Source organism: Patella vulgata, chromosome 7 (assembly GCF_932274485.2).
Source record: "Patella vulgata chromosome 7, xgPatVulg1.2, whole genome shotgun sequence".
Classification (NCBI taxonomy): domain Eukaryota; kingdom Metazoa; phylum Mollusca; class Gastropoda; family Patellidae; genus Patella; species Patella vulgata.
In genome coordinates this window covers 16,072,705-16,090,457 of record NC_065885.2, presented here as the reverse complement: position 1 = coordinate 16,090,457, position 17,753 = coordinate 16,072,705, and the positions used below count along the sequence as shown (strand labels likewise).

The following is a 17,753-nucleotide window of genomic DNA, read 5'->3' as shown; positions in this document are numbered from 1 at the left end:
GTTTGTGCCTTCTATTGTTCATGTCAGAACTTGAGCGTCACAGGCTTGGAACGTTCACAGTTTTCTCAAATTTAGAATTTTTAAGTATTTCAATATTATTCAGTATAAGGGGTCTCATGTATACATGTATACAAAGACTTCACTATAATGCTGTTGGGAGACACCACCACTTACTGCAAGCTGCACTAGGATGATGTCACAATTTTATCAGATTTGGGATTTTGAAGCAGTACACAATTGCTTCATACTCCTTGCAGTGTTTCGTTTGATTAGAGCTAATCCCACTTAACACTGCTGTAAAGGAAGCAAATTTCTGTTCCAAATTATGGCTGATCAATAGTCCGATTCTACAGAATATTGCAGAAAAACTAATTGCGTGACAAACGAGGCTATCAAAACGAATACAATGTAAACAATACTGTTTGGAGACGAACAATACTTTCACCGTTTTTAATACCTTAAATCACTGTCCAAAGTTTTAAGGAAGACCCAGATTAAACGAAGGGCTGTCATTTGATTGATTGAACAGGAAGAATAGACATGCTCCGTCAAATGCTCAAGTATCAGAAGCCAATCCAGCAATGGCCAGAGAGGGATTTGTCGGGCCATTGCTTCAGGAATATCTTATTGCTTAAGTATGACAAGACTTCACTGTAATGCTAATGGGAGACATATCACTACCTTATTACAAACTGCACTATCACTATATATGGTCATGTCCCAGTGTAATTTATAATTATATAAACAGTCACATTAGAAATAGAATGAGGTTTAATATTTGACTATTCTGCATCAACCGGGCTTATAAAGTGTGCTGTGAGGGACATTTTGATGGGACAGTGGCACTAGGGATAATATGTTTTACTGTTTTCAAAGGTGATATTTCACATGCTGCAAATAGTTTACATGGGCCTTTTCTTTTCCTTGCTAGCCAGCCCTCCTCACACCACTCACAAGTTGAAACCTGGCTGATAAATCATGAGATATTTACTGGCTTATGTCCAGGATCAAGCCCTGGACGTCCTGGTTAGGGAGCCACCATGGTTCCCAGTCCCAATAGATAGTGCTAGGAAACTGCACATCATACCACATAGAGAGCAAACGATACCTCAACCCAATCTAATAATCACAATTGGATACATAGATTAAATGGTGGGGTGGGGAGGAAATGGGCAGACTGCAGAAGGCAGAGGCAAGGCTGGCTTCTTTTCATTACAAATATAATTAATTACATTTACCATTACATTTCTAATGCAGTCATTACTATTACTATTTTCTAGATGAAAAAATGAAACATCCTGTAATTAAAATTCAGTAAACCAGCTCGGCAGTAGGGTCTATGACCCATTGGTTTGCAAATGACCCAATGAGCTGTAAGACCATTGACAGTGGACAAGCTAGGACAGTGTATCTGGAGTGACTTGAATTTGTATCAATGTGTCTGTCTGTTCCCAGTAGAAATAGAAATGTTATGATAACCTAAATATTATAGAAAAAAAAACATAGTATTGAAAACCGCAATATCCTTTTGACAGTCGAGACCCTTACAAATTGTTGGTCAATTGAGGAAAATCTCCGACTCTGTTTCTTATAGTATTAGTGAACAATAATCAGATCTTATTTCAATGGCTGTTCATTTAAATGTGTTTCATAAAGTTTAAATTACCTAGAGACCTAGTCGTACCGGACTATAGATAGCATCATAAACATCTTTTCAATAAGATTTCTTTACGTTTCTATATCTTTGTAGTTAAGATGACAGATCGCATTATTATCTGATATTTTTTTAATCTTTTGTGTGTCTGTGTTGTATATTATATGACATAGAAACCTATTGACATACATATTACAGTTATTCATATATTTAGGACCTATGGAATTATGTTTAAAATAAACGAAACACTGAATTCATAATCCTTCATATAGATATGAAATCTGGTTTATATTTTCTTCATAATGTACTGCATGGCATATGTCCGTCTTTATTTCATTTCATATTGGCTGTGCACATAATCAGAGTACTTGATGGATGACATTTTTGAAGACGTCCTCAGCATAGTGAACAATGTATAATGTTGAAATTTAGTCATCCGTTCATCTGTACATGGGGCTGTGGTAGTTGAGTGGTAAAGGCACTGGACCCACAAATAACCCATGTTTCGAATGCATGCTTGTTCCGAGTAGAACCTCGGGATTATTCTACCCCAGTTCCCACTTGTCAGGTGTAGTGCCTCCGAGTTGATAAGTATATGTTGCCATGTCAGGGGTAGTGCCTCCGCTCTGATAAGTATATGTTACCATGTCAGGGGTAGTGCCTCCGCTCTGATAAGTATATGTTACCATGTCAGGGGTAGTGCCTCCGCTCTGATAAGTATATGTTACCATGTCAGGGGTAGTGCCTCCGCTCTGATAAGTATATGTTACCATGTCAGGGGTAGTGCCTCCGCTCTGATAAGTATATGTTACCATGTCAGGGGTAGTACCTCCAATCTGATAAGTATATATCGCCAGGTCATTTGGAAAACCAAAATCCAACCATGTACGCATTGCCTATATATATATAAAAGAACCCTTGACAGTTGGAATTCAATGAAGACTAGGCAGAAATGCCACTGTCTGGGTAAAATTCACCTCCCTTTTTTTGCACACGAGACAATAGAAAAACATTAACTATATGTTAGTCTCAAAATGACAGACCTTTGTCCATCTTCATTAGCCCAGTTGGTGCAGAAAAGTAAGATGGTTTTAAACCCCATTTCATTTTCATTTCATCAAAGGAATGTTGAATACACAAGAGTAAATGATACCCGAGTTATGGTGTCATTAGCTCAGTTTGTGCATAAAAGTAGGATGTTAAACCCCATTTCATTTTCATTTCATCAAAGGAATGTCGAATGATACTGGGGTTACAGTGTCATTAGCTCAGTATGTGCATAAAAGTAGGATGTTAAACCCAATTTCATTTTCATTTCATTAAAGAAATGTTGATAAGTGTAACTTGTTCTAACAACATTGTGTAACTGGACAATAGGTTATATGATATTTTAATTATATCTCACATAGACCCCCTGATTTTATTTTATTACATAAAATTGAAAGTAGAATCCAAGTAAATATTTATTCTGAGATTAGAGTTCTCCTAGCTCTATGAATAATTTGACTGGTAGACAATAACCACACAGAAACTGTTATCATAACTCGTCTTAAAACATGCCTGATTACCATCACAAAGTTACCAAAATTATTTGAAGTTAGGTTTGGGTTATGTGTGAATTTTCTCAAGTTTCATTTATCATAACATTTTGCATTTGAAATTCAAGTTCGCTTTCTTAAAGCTGTGTTCAAAAGGGTAGACCCTTTGTATGTCTGAATCTGAACTTTTTGTTTACATTGATATTGACATCCACATCTATCATGCACAGACATGTAAATTTCGCTCCCTGATTTGGGTAGTTTTATATAACAATACCCCCGTACTCGACCTAAAGATTCTCACCATATTCATAAGACAGTGTCAGTTGACAATGGGTTTTTCAGATCATTTGCATTATAATATAGCCGTTGTAACATCATATTATTGTACAACAAGTTTAAATGGTTCAACTTAGATTGAGTGATATGCACCCACTCAAACTTTAAATGATATATTTGCTACCATTGCATGATATCTAATATACAACCCATTTAGATTACATTATGTCTTACAAACAATACAGTTAACATGGTGCATAAAACTTAACCTGTGATCTCAAATTTGTTTAAAAATAAAAAAACCCATAAATATCCAACTGTTAGATTTTCTGTCTTAATATTACTTGTGTATGTACTGTTGCCTATCTGAATTGAAATTAAAGGAGCTATTTAAAATCGACCTGTCCCATGCACTGTTCTATGAGAGTAGGTTACTTTTTCCCGAACAGTAGCGATTCCACCTACGCTTCATTCAATTCCAACTGGACCTCAGGTTTTCATTCTATCCGAATGACTGGACACTCAATCCTGCACAGCTGACAAAGCTGTAATATCCTGAGGAACTTTCTCGGTATGAATACGCTCAATCACAAAATGTCCTTCAAGGATTATACAAGTCTTCTGGTCAAGACACAATATGAATTCTAAATTTACTAAAATTATCTCACTGTTAACTTCAGAGGAAAGTTTGAACATTAAAGAGAGAAAGAAATGGGGTTTAACATCCACTTGACACAAACTAGGTCATTTCGGGACTAACATGGTTCAATTTTATTTCAATAATTCGCTTGCGCATAGGCATCTTTAGCAGTGGTAGGAAAACAGAGGACCCGGAGAAAACCCACGAGGTTGGACAGGCGACCAAGATGGGAATCAACCATACCAGTTGACTCAATGACAGAACTTATGATTCAACGTGCACGCGCTAACCATTCGGCCATCCCCCCTCCCCCTCCCCACCTGAACACTAAAGAACTTGTTATTTAGAATAATTCTGTTGGAAGATGTTTCAGTAATAGATCAGATTAGTAATAAATGAGAAAGGTAATTTTTCTAAATGTATGATAATTTCCTACATTATGAAAGTAAATATTTCATATGTATTAATTATATTAGTAATATAGATTTAATAAGGCAATGTTGTATTATTATGGATTCAACATAAAAGTGATATTCCATTACCCTGAAGACTAAAGGGGGATAACTCTATCAGTTTAAAAATGATCTGTAACCTCATTGACACTACGCAAAAACACACACTTCTGGAAAAAACAGCTGCTTATTTAATTGACTGTATTTTAATTAACAACATCACAGTAACCATAATATAGACAGTCAGTTGATGTTATTCTTCTTGACAAAATAACAATAGAATGATATAAATACTCTAAACAACTGTACAATAAAAACACAAGAAAACACTGAGTATCAAAGCTAAAATAAAAAGTCATAGCTTTTAGACGCATGAACACACCACAGAAGAACAATACAATTCAATCTTTGGATAAAAACCACATTGCAGTGTTTGTCATATTCACTGAATTAAAGGACAGACAATACCATACATAATTATCTTTGACTTTTTTCCCCTCCCATCTTTCAGAGAAAACAGAGTATTATTAAATTGAACCTACCCATCAGTAACTCTTCTTTTAATTAAGGTAGAACATTCAGTTTTACTAAAGATGTTCATGAGGCGAATACCTTGACTGAGTTCTATGACAAGCATGCATTTTCTGCTTAGGCTAAGCATAGATAAGAAATTTGATTTGTTCCTGCTTTGGAAAATGATACCTCTGATTCTAATGGAGTGAAAGTGTTGAAACATGGCGTATGGTTTCATTACATCATTTACCTTGACTAAGTTCAATAAACAGCATTTTCTGGTTAAGTATACATAATATAGTGTTATAAGTTAAGCAGAGTTGTGAGCAATTTGATTGCTTGCGATGCTCTGTTAAAAGATAAATGGGCAAGTAATTAATGAGTGTCATCTATTTATTTTTGGATTGAGGTGTGGGACGTCAACTTCACTGTTGTCTGGTTTGGTTTATAACTTTGCTTTTCCTTTATTTTGATTAATGTTTTTTATTTTGTTTTTACAGATCTGTCATCATCCACAATGTGTTGAATTAAATAAAGATCAGCCATTATTATTATGTCGAACATGTGATACAGATATACATTCGAAACCAGATTTTAGTGGTCATTTAGTTTTAGATGCTCCTAGAAAAAGTAAGTTTTCTCATTTTTATTTATTATGCACTCATTTTTTGATGATGAGGTATCTCACAGTGACACCATACTGGCATAAGGTCATAAATGTTGATTAATCTCAACAGGTCATGCAACTAACTGGCTCCTCTCGCAAGTTTCCTAGAAAACATTTTTGTCTGCGATATCACCATAGCTGGAAGTGGACCTTAACTCTACCATACAACTAGAAGACATCAAAATAAAATTGTTGTTTCGTTAGTGAGATGACAGCTTGTCTTTGTTAAAATTTTATTCGTAGATAAAGCTTGTGTTAGGAGCTATAATTCTGTACTTATTAAAGATGAGAAAACTCTTGTTGAAGTGTTGGCAGCAATAAACATCCAAGATACCTGTATTCTATATAATTACGTCTTGTCTAAAAAATTAATTATATTGCCTTTAAATTGTTCCATCACAAATCGAAGTTACTAACTCATAAGAGTAACACAATTTAATACTTTATCTTGAAACTATATCAAAATAGCTTATCTTTAATGCAACTTTTGGATATGAAAGATACTGAATTTATTTTGGCTTAGAACTTTAATTCTTATAATATTCATTGAACATGACTTTCTTTTTCATGTTTCATCTGATTGAATTTTTAATGTTTTCATATTTAAAAATGTTTATTTAAGATTATGAAGAGGGTATGAAATTATTTTGTTCAAACCTTTGCAATAAAAGTACATCCAATTTGCTAACAATTTTCACCACATGCAAAAACCAGAAAACCAACCGAGCCCACTTGCCATAAACCCCTGTTGAAAATTTGAATATCATTATCATTATGTCTTGCCTTATGGGGGGGGGGTTGGATGGCCGGGTTAGCATGTGCGCACTGTATCATACGGTCTGTCGTTGAAACAACTGGCAGGGTTTTGATTCCCTGGTTGTACGTGACAAGGTGTATGGTCGCCTGTCCAACCTCGTGTGTTTTCTCCGGGTCCTCCGGTTTCCTCCCACTGCTAAAGACCCATACGCGCAAGCGAATTATTGAAATAAATTTGAACCATGTGTTAGTCCCAAAATTACCTAGTTTTTGTCAAGTGGATGTTAAACACCATTTCTCTCTCTCCCTTGCCTTATGCTTTCTCCAAAAAAATGCAATTTAATGACAAACGACTTTTTTTTTTTAAGATATGGTGAATCATATTACAAATTTTAGTTTGTAGTTTCAGATTCTTTGAGGAAAGGAAGTCATTCCTTGTTCAACTTCTTCCTTAAAGCCATCAATTTTTAAGTAAATAATGAATGAATAAAAGTTTATAATAGCTTGTTTTAACCCTTGAGCACCTTGAACATGTAAATATAGTCTGACCCAGTATCATGAGAAAATTAGAGAAACATACTTTTTTTTACCTTGAGTTTTGTAGCTCTTGAATAAAATCACCAGAAACAACTGCTCCCTAGAATGCTTGAGTCACAAAACTGGTATGAGGTCCTTAAATAGTTCACAGCTATTTACATGACTCTGGCCATGTAGGCACTTAGAGGGAACAGTATTTTCAAGCAGTCCAAGTGCTAAAGGGTAGCTATTCAGTTAAACTGTTTGCGGGAATTTTTTTTTTTTCAAATGACTAGACCGTAACAAATCAAAATCACATTTAATTTATATTCACTACAAATTTAGAACAACAGAAATTGATTTAATTTAGATATTTTGTGACAAGAAAATTGACTGACAGAAGATGTCTTAACTGGATACTTTTTTTGGCTTACAAAATTGACACAAGAACCCTGATCTAGCCTTTTAACCTATTTTTATTTTTGTAGGAAAACCATTTAGTCCACCTATACGACGTACTCCAGATATTACCACCACCAATAATAGCAATAGTAATAGTGACGGTGAAGAGTCCGAAGAAGAGGGTGATACTGTTGATGGTGGTGATACTGTAGATGGATTGTTTGTTAAAGAAAAGAGAAGGTACGAAAATTAGGTTAAAGTTACAATTTCATATTTTCTAAGAAAGTCAAAACATAATTATTTCTATGTCTTTTGCTCAATAGGTTGTCAACTCACTATTATACGATCATAGGTTATCTTTCTCACACTTTAAAATCTTCACACCGGAAATAATAACACAATTACCTCCCTTGTTTTCCTATTCCCCACCATAGAATAGCTATCTTCAAATGTTTGAATTTGAAGTTGAAAATGATATTTTTGCCAATTTCTCAACTGGCAATAGTGAATTATAGGATTAATAGGATTATTCTTTAACAAGGTAGGACTGTTTATAGATACCATCTATTTTAGGGCTTTATTTTATTACATTTTAAAAATATAACTTAAAAATATGAAATTGTAACTTTAAAGTCACTGATTTTCATTTGAAGGATAAACAATGTTCTTTAAAAAGATGAGTGGCTCAATGGCTCGTTGGGCCTCTTTTTATTCCAAATGAATCCAAGCTTGGAGATTTTGTTTTCTTAATTAAATGTTAAGTAATAAATTTGAGTACATTTTAGCTCTGAAATTAATCTTTTTAAATTAGATATTCTCAGACAAAATAATGGTCAGGGACTTTAGTCTGTGAATAAAATCCCTTAACAAATTTTTTTTATGTATGACAACAGACTTATTTCTTTTTAGTAATTAGATTTCACAATGACTTCATGTGATGCAATATTCCCCCCATTTGAATGTCTCCTGTTTGAAATAGATATATCTTTGAATTAAAGAGACTTTATGTCTAACGTCTTTGTTTAATTTGAATTTAACCTGGCTGTATATTCAATTTCTAATAGATTTTTGAATGTGTACTTTAAAGGGTTCAGTGGTTGCCAAGATAAATGCCTTTTTGTACTTTGACACATCACATGCATGAGTTTGAAGTTGTAAAAAAAACAAATTATTGATTTTTACTATTGTGCTTATTTGTTAATTAATAACTGAGGTAAAAGTATATTGATATATATTATTACCTCAATGAGATTTAGTATTATGTCTATTTAATACTTAATAAATTATATAAAAGTATCTTGCTCTGCATTATTACCTTGATTGACACTAGTACAAAAAAACTACCTGATCGCGCTTTATATTATGTTTATGGTGAATTACAGGTATCTTGCTCTGCATTATTACCTTAATTAACACTAGTACAAAAAAACTACCTGATCGCGCTTTATATTATGTTTATGGTGAATTACAGGTCAAAGTCTCCGAGTGAAATACAGAAGAAATTATTGAAGAGAAAACGAGCATTGAAGAAAAGACTTCTCTCATCATCTAAAGTAGTAAGTAGTCTCCCTTTAAATGCTCAGATTCTCTCAACACAGTGAAAGGAGGACATTTAACTCAAATTTAAAAATACTTAACAAAATGTCATATTTAGCTCTCATTTACTGGCCAATGTAGGATAACTGCACAACCAAAACACAAACACGACAAACAATACAAAACACAGCATAGACAGAACATGTGAAAGCAGTTGTTCTAAAGATTTTTCTGTAAAAAATTTCATTGACTCTCAAATTAACATTAAGCTTCATATAAATGTCTACTTAGAAAATGCATTTGAGCTTTATTTCCATTGTGTAGTTATTAAATTACCAGCATGTTTAGAAAATAAAATATATTTAATTCAACAGAAAAAAAGATTTACGGATGTCGTATAAACATTCGGTTTATTATATTGTACTTGATTCAGAAAAATTTCAAAAGTTAAAGATTGATTGTATGTTTGACGTAATTGCACAACCCTCTTAAATCCAAAATCTTATACGAGAGTCAAAAGGGCAAACTTTAGCCCAGCTTTCTGGAGGGAAAATTTTGGGTAAGTAATATTGTATAAGAAAAGTAGAATTTGACTATTAAATTGACTTATTGGTGTCACTTAAATCAGTCAATTGATTAATGAGACATTCAATCAAAGTAAATGATAACTTTTACATATTACTAAGAGAGTCCGGGCGAGTTAACTTTTCAAACTGGTTCTTGATTTAATAATCCATCTCTTATACCCTTAATTTACCATAAATGGTACATCCATTTGTAACTTAATGTTTCATATGGGTGAATCTAATATTTGATAAAAGGGGGTGACTGGAGTGTAACACCTGTATTTTGTCAAAACATGTATATATCTTTAGGTGCATGTCAATATCTATCATATATAGACTTCATATACCTTGCTTGTCGTAAGATATATCATATATACCTGTGTCTATTGTATTAATCCTAAGGATTTATAATGGGTTAATATGATAATTTCATGGATTTATTAGATATGTATAGTATAATTACATAGTGTTTGTGTGAAAAGACAATCTAATGTTATGTTATTAAGAGTTTGGGAATATTTATCACTGTCATAAGACTTCATGTGATAGTAAGAATATATCATATATTTTTAATTTAGTTAGGTAGAAATCCACAGAGTTTTCATGTGAGTTGAATATGTGGTTATAATTGTTAAAGTTTAATAGGTGGAAGTTCTATTTTAAAACTTAAAGGTTTGTTTAATAAGAAGTTATGTTTATGAAAAGTTCTGTGAGTTTTATTCATACTAAGATAGTTTCAAATTTAGGGTTGTACAAGTTGATTAAGAAAATTTAACTTTTAAAAAGAACTGTTTATGAAAAGGTATGATTTTAAAAGTTGTTTTGTTTTTTTAAAATCCAAATGTTTTTTTAAAATTCAAATGTTTTTCTTTTTCATAAAGTTTTAATTACTTTAAAGGGACTATCCCGATATCAAGAGAGTCTCAAAAATAAAAGTCGGAGTACGTATGAAATTTAAGCGCCAACATATAGAGGAATGGGGTATTTACCTTCTCTCAAAATTCCAGCTCAAAATATTGAGTCGTTTTGACGTGAATGTCAAAATTGCTTATCCGGACACGTAACTCTTTTAAGATTTCGAGTCAGTTTTTTCGTTGGGTGACCTGATAATCGATTCCCGTTCCTTGAGAGGTCTATGTAGTGAATGACCCATGTGCTGTACTTGATAACGAAAGGTAAATTTCAACTACACGTTATTTTTATAAAATAAAAGTATGGTTTTATCCAGACACTGCATAATACAGCTTGGGACACCGGTCTCCATTTCCAGACGGGTTTAAGTGGTTTGAAAACTTATCAAAAATATTGAGTTAGTTGCCGGCCCTCAGCTAGAGGATTTTAAGGGATTTTAACACAAAATTAAGCAGTTTTATTCTCAAAAAAATATAGGGATTAGCCCTTTAAGAATTTTGACTTCAACAAGTTGTGTTCACAAATGGATGTGTTGAAATTTTGTATGTTTAAAATTGATATTGTAATTTTAGATTTTTAAATTCCATTTACCGGTAATCATTTCCTAGAAGACTTAAACAACTTCATTTATCATCTAAATAATGACACCCATTTAATTAAATGTATGTACCTTTGAACTGATATCATATGATAATTTTGATAGGTATCAATATTATCATTCATTTCTAAGAAAAAGTTATAAGGATATAAAACATAATATAAGTCTTGAGTAAAGTTATAATAATATAAAACATATAAGTCTTGAGTAAAGTTATAAGGATATAAAACATAAGTCTTGAGTAAAGTTATAAGGATATAAAACATAGAAGTCTTGAGTAAAGTTATAAGGATATAAAATATAATGTAAGTCTTGAGTAAAGTTATAAGGATATAAAACATAGTATAAGTCTTGAGTAAAGTTATAAGGATATAAAACATATGAGTCTTGAGTAAAGTTATAAGGATATAAAACATATAAGTCTTGAAATGAAATGAAATGAAATGGGGTTTAACGTCCTACTGTTCTGCTCCTAAACTGGGCTAATGAAGATGGGCATACGCCATACAGTGTGCTATGAGGGAAATTTTGGCCGTACAGCGGCACTATGGCCTACTCTTATATATCGAATTCCAACTGCCAAGGGATCTTTTACGTACACGCCAATGTGTACACAGGACCTCGGTTTTTCGTCTCATCCGAACGACTAGACAGCTGTCCTTGTCAGGCCCTCCGTCCTGCATATTTCTGCTGAATTAACATTTGTTTAATGTTAATGTAGAAACTGATATCTGGTCACATGTTTTATCATATGATAATATATTACACTTTTATCAGGTGAACAGTGTTATATTTCATGGTGATGTTTAATATAAGTAGTAAATTATGAAACCTGTTAAACCCGTACAAGTTATTGTATGGCACTGTATATTTGAACCAATTTAAAAGAAATAGAAAATCATTATTTAATGAAGAATTGGGTTGGACTGTTGTGGTGAAGATCTACATATCTAATCCAATATTGTTGGGATTCTTTCCTCAAATCTACAAAAGTTTGAAAAAAAAAAAAATGTAGAGCAGATCAATTGTCTAGTACAGACATTTGCACAGTTCTCAGTACAGCACATTTGACCCGTTAACAATACAAAGAATATTAACCGTACCATTCTCGGCACGGTTCCTGGCACGTGTAAAATTTGTAATGTAAACAGAGTTATACCTCCCGACTGATACTGAGTTGTTTTGGGGCCATGGTTAATAATGTTACGTTTACGGACCATGGATACACCAAGATAATGAGGATTTTCAGAAAGTATAATTAAGATAACATATTAAGTAACTTATATAATAATATATTGATCTGGTTCTGTATTCATGGAATATAGAAACCACTCCTATATTAATTATAACTAACTATATGTATAAAGATAGACATACAATCTGTATGAAGTATATGAGTACACTATTGATTCAATCAGGATAAAACAGTCATATGTATTCAGGTAGAAATAACTTTAATATTTATTGATGATAAATTCATGATGTATACTTATTTCCTTCTTGCTTGTAATTGTTCTTCTTGTTCTGGAAGCCAGTGAGTATACAGCTGGTTTGCTAGTAAAAGTGTTGGTGGAGAAAGTTCTCCTGAATTTGTCAGCGTGGATTGCCATTGTCAGTTGTGCAGGACAGCGAGTCTGACAAGGAATAGTCTAGTTATTGGGATGGGATGATCATAGGCGTACGAGCTGGAGGGGCTGGTGGGGCGGCTGCCCCCCCATTTTGGGCACCAAATGCTGCGAAAATTTGGGCACACAATTGTACTTTGTAAAAGTTGTATAAAATAATATTGCGTTCTTGAATGTGTCCAATTTAACAGCGAATTTATTATTATTATGTAACATACTAAGAACCTAACTACATTTTTGGGGCACTAACCACCACCGCCCCCCCAGTCAAAAATTTCCTTGTACGCCTATGGGGATGATAAACAAATGTCCCATGTACACGTTGCCATGCATGTAAAAGAACCCACAGGACACCGCATAGCATATACCTATCTGTCTTCATTTGCCCATTTGGTGCAGAAAAGTGTAGAGCATCAAACATATATTTTAATATATAAAACATAAGAACAAGTTTAATTACTAGTATAGTAAGTTAACAAAGCGTTATTATTTCCGTGAATTTGTCATTAAAACTGAATGATTGTGTTTATATTAGTAATAACCTCGGGCTTTTTGTAAATTCTAAACAATGTTTACAATTTCCTGACATTAGTATTTCTAGTAATTAAACAAATTAAAAAAAAAACACAAAAAACAACCGCTCTTTTTCTTCAAAAATAAATAACGATCATTTTTCAAATACAACCCCACTTTTTCTTCAAGAATAAATAGCAATCATTTTTCAAATTGAGTTAACTACTGTGGCTCGTTAAATATGGTGCTGGCTCACTAACAGAATGGTTTATTCGATACCATACAATGTGATACCTGTCTTCATTAGCCCACTTAGTATAAAAAAGTATGACAAACATTTCATTTCTTCAGTGCTGTGTTCTACATATCTTATTGATTTTGAACTTTATCTGCTTGACTTAAATAATTCTGATAAGATAGTCTAAGAAATTTTTATGAAAATAAAAAAAAGTAACCTAACACATCGATAAATAAATCTTGATCCTTGTACTCAACACCTGTATATTATATACTTTGTCTTATTGTACCTCACCTAGAAAATATATACTTATTGATTATTTGATATATAGCTAATAAGTACAATGTACATCATGTCAATATGTCTGATTTATTCTATATCAGGCAATAAAAAATAGGTTGTATTTTGAAAACTGCCTGGGGTATAGTGATGAATATGGTAGAGTTTATTACCCTACAAGTTGTATTGTATGTTCTTATATCATATCAATTATCATAGATAGACCTATAAAATAGTGAATTCATCAAAGAGATCGCAGTAATAAAACTAGAAGTTTTCTCTTGATAGTGAGTACAAGTCTGATGAAGGTGTGATTTATTGGCCAAGTGTCATATTTGAAACTCGGTTAAGGATTTTATATATAATGGATAAAGTTTGATGTCTGGGATTCTGTATCAGTCAGTCACAGCAACTTTCTTTTTGAAGATATCAGTCTGTTTGATTCAGCCCCACAAATTATTAACATCTATTTGAGTTCTAATAGTCTAACAAGCTATTATGATCTGTTTTGAGTTCTGATTGTCTAACAAGCTATGAAGATCTGTTAGATTCTGATATAGTTGAGCAAATTATTAAGATCTGTTAATTCTTATAGTTTAACAAGCTACTAAGATCTATTTGAGTTACTTTATTTTAACAAATTATTAATATATTAAAATGTATACAAGTTATTAAAATCTATTTGAGTTTTGATAGTCTTGCAAGCTATCAAAATCTGTTTGAGTTATAATGGTCTAACAAGCTATCAAGATTATTTGAGTTCTAATGGTCTAACAAGCTATCAAGATCTATTTGAGTTCTGATGGTCTAACAAGCTATCGAGATCTATTTGAGTTCTGATATTCTAACAAGCTATCGAGATCTATTTGAGTTCTGATATTCTAACATGTTATTAAGATCTATTTGATGTCTGATATTCTAACAAGCTACTAAGATAAGCTATTAAGATCGATTTGAGTTTTGATATTAGTTTTTTATGATTCTGATAGTTTACCATTCTGGTGAGAGCTGTTTGATTTTTTAAGAAACCACCATTACTGGTTATACTGAAAATTGTTGTTTTAACATCAGAAGTGGTGGCTAAGTGATTGGATATCTTCAGGCCACTATAACTAGTGATGTTTTATGCACCAGACAAGATATGCTTACTCTCTCTTTTGGGAGACCTGATACAATTTCTCATTTGAGGACTTCACATGGAGCTTTTTGAGGAAATTTGCTTTTTGATTCATTGCAAACTCAGAATTTTTTAAAATGTAAATCAAAATATTGTTTATTTTTATATCACTAATATATTTAGGAATATTGTTTTTGGCTGAAATATTAGGTAACTGACAAATTTGAACATGTTAAAAATGAAATGGGGTTTAACGTCATACTGTTCTGCTCCTATACTGGGTTCATGAAGACCGGCATCTATGAAGGAAATTTTGCCTGGGCAGCGGCACTATGGCCTACTCTTATATCAAATTCCAACTGCCAAGGGATCTTTTACGTACACACCAATGTATACATGGGGCCTTGGTTTTTCATCCCATCCGATCGACTAGACAGCTGTCCTTGTCAGGTTCTCGGTCCTGCCCCACTGACAAGGTGAAACCACGTCGGAAAATACCGATGAACTTTCTCGGCCAATGCAGGGATCGAACACACGACCTCCAGACTAGTGAGCCAGCGTCTACCCACTTAGCCACCTTGGCTCCTCGAACATGTTAAAAAGGGAATAACAAACATGCTTTCAATATGACTTAAGGTATATATTAAATTTACAGGTATGAGATCCTCATCAATCAGTTCACTACTTGTCTATCAATGTCATTTTATATAGTTTTGTTTTGGCCTTATTAGAGTGCTAACACACTTAGTCTAGAATGAATGTCGGGGTTATTTTTGACTATTGAAGATCATGGCATTATAGGTAATCTTAATTCATCAATTTCAGTGCCTGTCTCAAACTTGTTCGTTTCATTAAATAGCATTCAATATCGTCGAATAATTATTTTAATATACCAGTACCAATTTTTTGATGCTTCAAAAAGAATCTGTCATTAAGTTTAATCTGTATAGAATTATTCTGCTTTAGTAGATATTTGGTACTTTTAGAAAAGTTTGAATGAGAGATCCTATATTCAAATCACACTGTGGCTATATCAGTTATTATCATTTCATAAAGAGAATATCAGCATTAAATTTGACCAGTTGAATAGTATTGGAGCTAATGTGGATAGAATTATTCCACTTCATTAGATATTGAGTATTCATGCTAGGTTATTAGTTATTGAGGTCACGTCAGGTGAAAAGTGTTTATTTGTGTCATCATGTTTATACTATTATTATTCAGATTCATTGAATGATGATCATTGAAAATCATCCATCATGAAATATGGTATATCTTTTATTGTGTTATTGAAATGTAGATAGAATTAAAGATGACTAGTTGACCGTATCATTTTTTGGAATGTCTACAAGGTCAGGAATATATATACGTGTAGGTAATAATTACAGATTCAGTGAAGTATTGAAGATAAACTGACAGATTAGGGCTCTCAATTTCTATGTGGATGTTTGAAATTTCTTTCTGTACCAACCAGGCTAATTGAGTTCTGGATTCTTTTATTGAAGTAAAAGAACAAAATAAACTTAATTTCAGCTTGTGTAAAATCAATTTCGGAAATATCTCACTACATTTATTTATGTGTATTAAGTTAATTATGACAACATAGTTTAAGACTTTCAGAAATAAATTTGTGGATTTTGTACTGATTATATATATCCAAATGACTTTCCTTCAGAATAATTTTACTGTTATATAAGACAATGTGAGTAATCACAATAAAGCTATTACAGTATCTAGTATATGTAGAAAAATAGTATACTCAGGTAATTTACTGTCAATCATCCACTTATCTAAGATTGTCATCTATTGATATCTACATACACAACAGCTGGTGGCAAGTTTATATCTATTAGCTTGGTACAAAATTTCAGTTTAATTTCCATGATTGTTTTATCATCTGAATTTGATCCATACTGTAGTCTTACGTTATTGTCAACGAAATTACAAATAATTTAACACATGGTAAAACAATAGATAAAGATAACAAAAATCTTCAGAATTTGCAGTTTGACATTGTGATTGATCTGAGGTATAAAGAGCAGTTTGGTATTGTGATTGATCCAAGGTATAAAGGGCAGTTTGGTATTGTGATTGATCCAAGGTATAAAGGGCAGATTGGTGTTGTGATTGATCTAAGGTATAAAGGGCAGATTGGTATTGTGATTGATACAAGGTATAAAGGGCAGATTGGTATGGTGATTGAATCAAGGTATAAAGGGCAGATTGGTATTGTGATTGGTGGATCCGAGGTATAAAGGGCAGATTTTTATTGTGTTCTTCATTGTAGGACTGAAACTTTTGTACCAGGGAACTATGAGTAGTGATAGATGGTGTGTATAAGGCAGGGTGTGCTTGCTCCTTCTAGAACATCTTTTTCCACTTTCCATTTGTATGGAAAATACACACATAGGTTACAATTTCTGTGTATTTATTTCATTATTGTTCTCGTATTATAAAAAAGCAATATTTTAATACAGTTAAGTTAAAGGTGATTAACGCCGTTAAGTCTTTTACATCATAGAGACCACCTGCAAGAACTGTAATAAGATTGTCACTGTACATGGATTACTTGGAAGTTAGTTTGATCGTTACCGTGTAATGAGTCATTCACAGCATGTCGAAAGGTGTCCTCGTTTCATCCTAAAAAGACTAACAGTAAACTTTTGATTCAGGCTACTCTCTTAAAATTGGCCCATTTGTTAGATGAATGCTCTAATTATTTTGTAACTTTGGCTATGAAAAGAGATAATGAAATTTAATGGATGAATTAAAATCGTTTCTTTGGAAATTATTTTTTATGTATGTTCACCTGGTATGACTTGGTCCTCTTTTAACTGTGAAACTATGTCAGACTGTAAGCCTAACATGTATTTTGGGACAAATGTGGGTCTCTAAAATATAGATTAATATTTTTACGTGAATGAAGTTACTCTGTGGTTGATTTGAAGTCAG

At 32.7% G+C, this 17,753-nt stretch overlaps 1 protein-coding gene across 1 annotated transcript in view; it reads left to right on the top strand.

Annotated features, from left to right (window-relative positions):
- LOC126828201 (pleckstrin homology domain-containing family G member 5) overlaps positions 1–17,753 on the top strand; it is a 180,296-nt gene that overhangs the window by 53,726 nt on the left and 108,817 nt on the right. Inside the window, exons 4-6 of the mRNA XM_056102167.1 lie at positions 5,577–5,706; positions 7,504–7,657; positions 8,889–8,973. Of these exons, the coding sequence (XP_055958142.1) occupies positions 5,577–5,706; positions 7,504–7,657; positions 8,889–8,973 (369 nt within the window). The remainder of the gene's footprint in view (positions 1–5,576; positions 5,707–7,503; positions 7,658–8,888; positions 8,974–17,753) is intronic.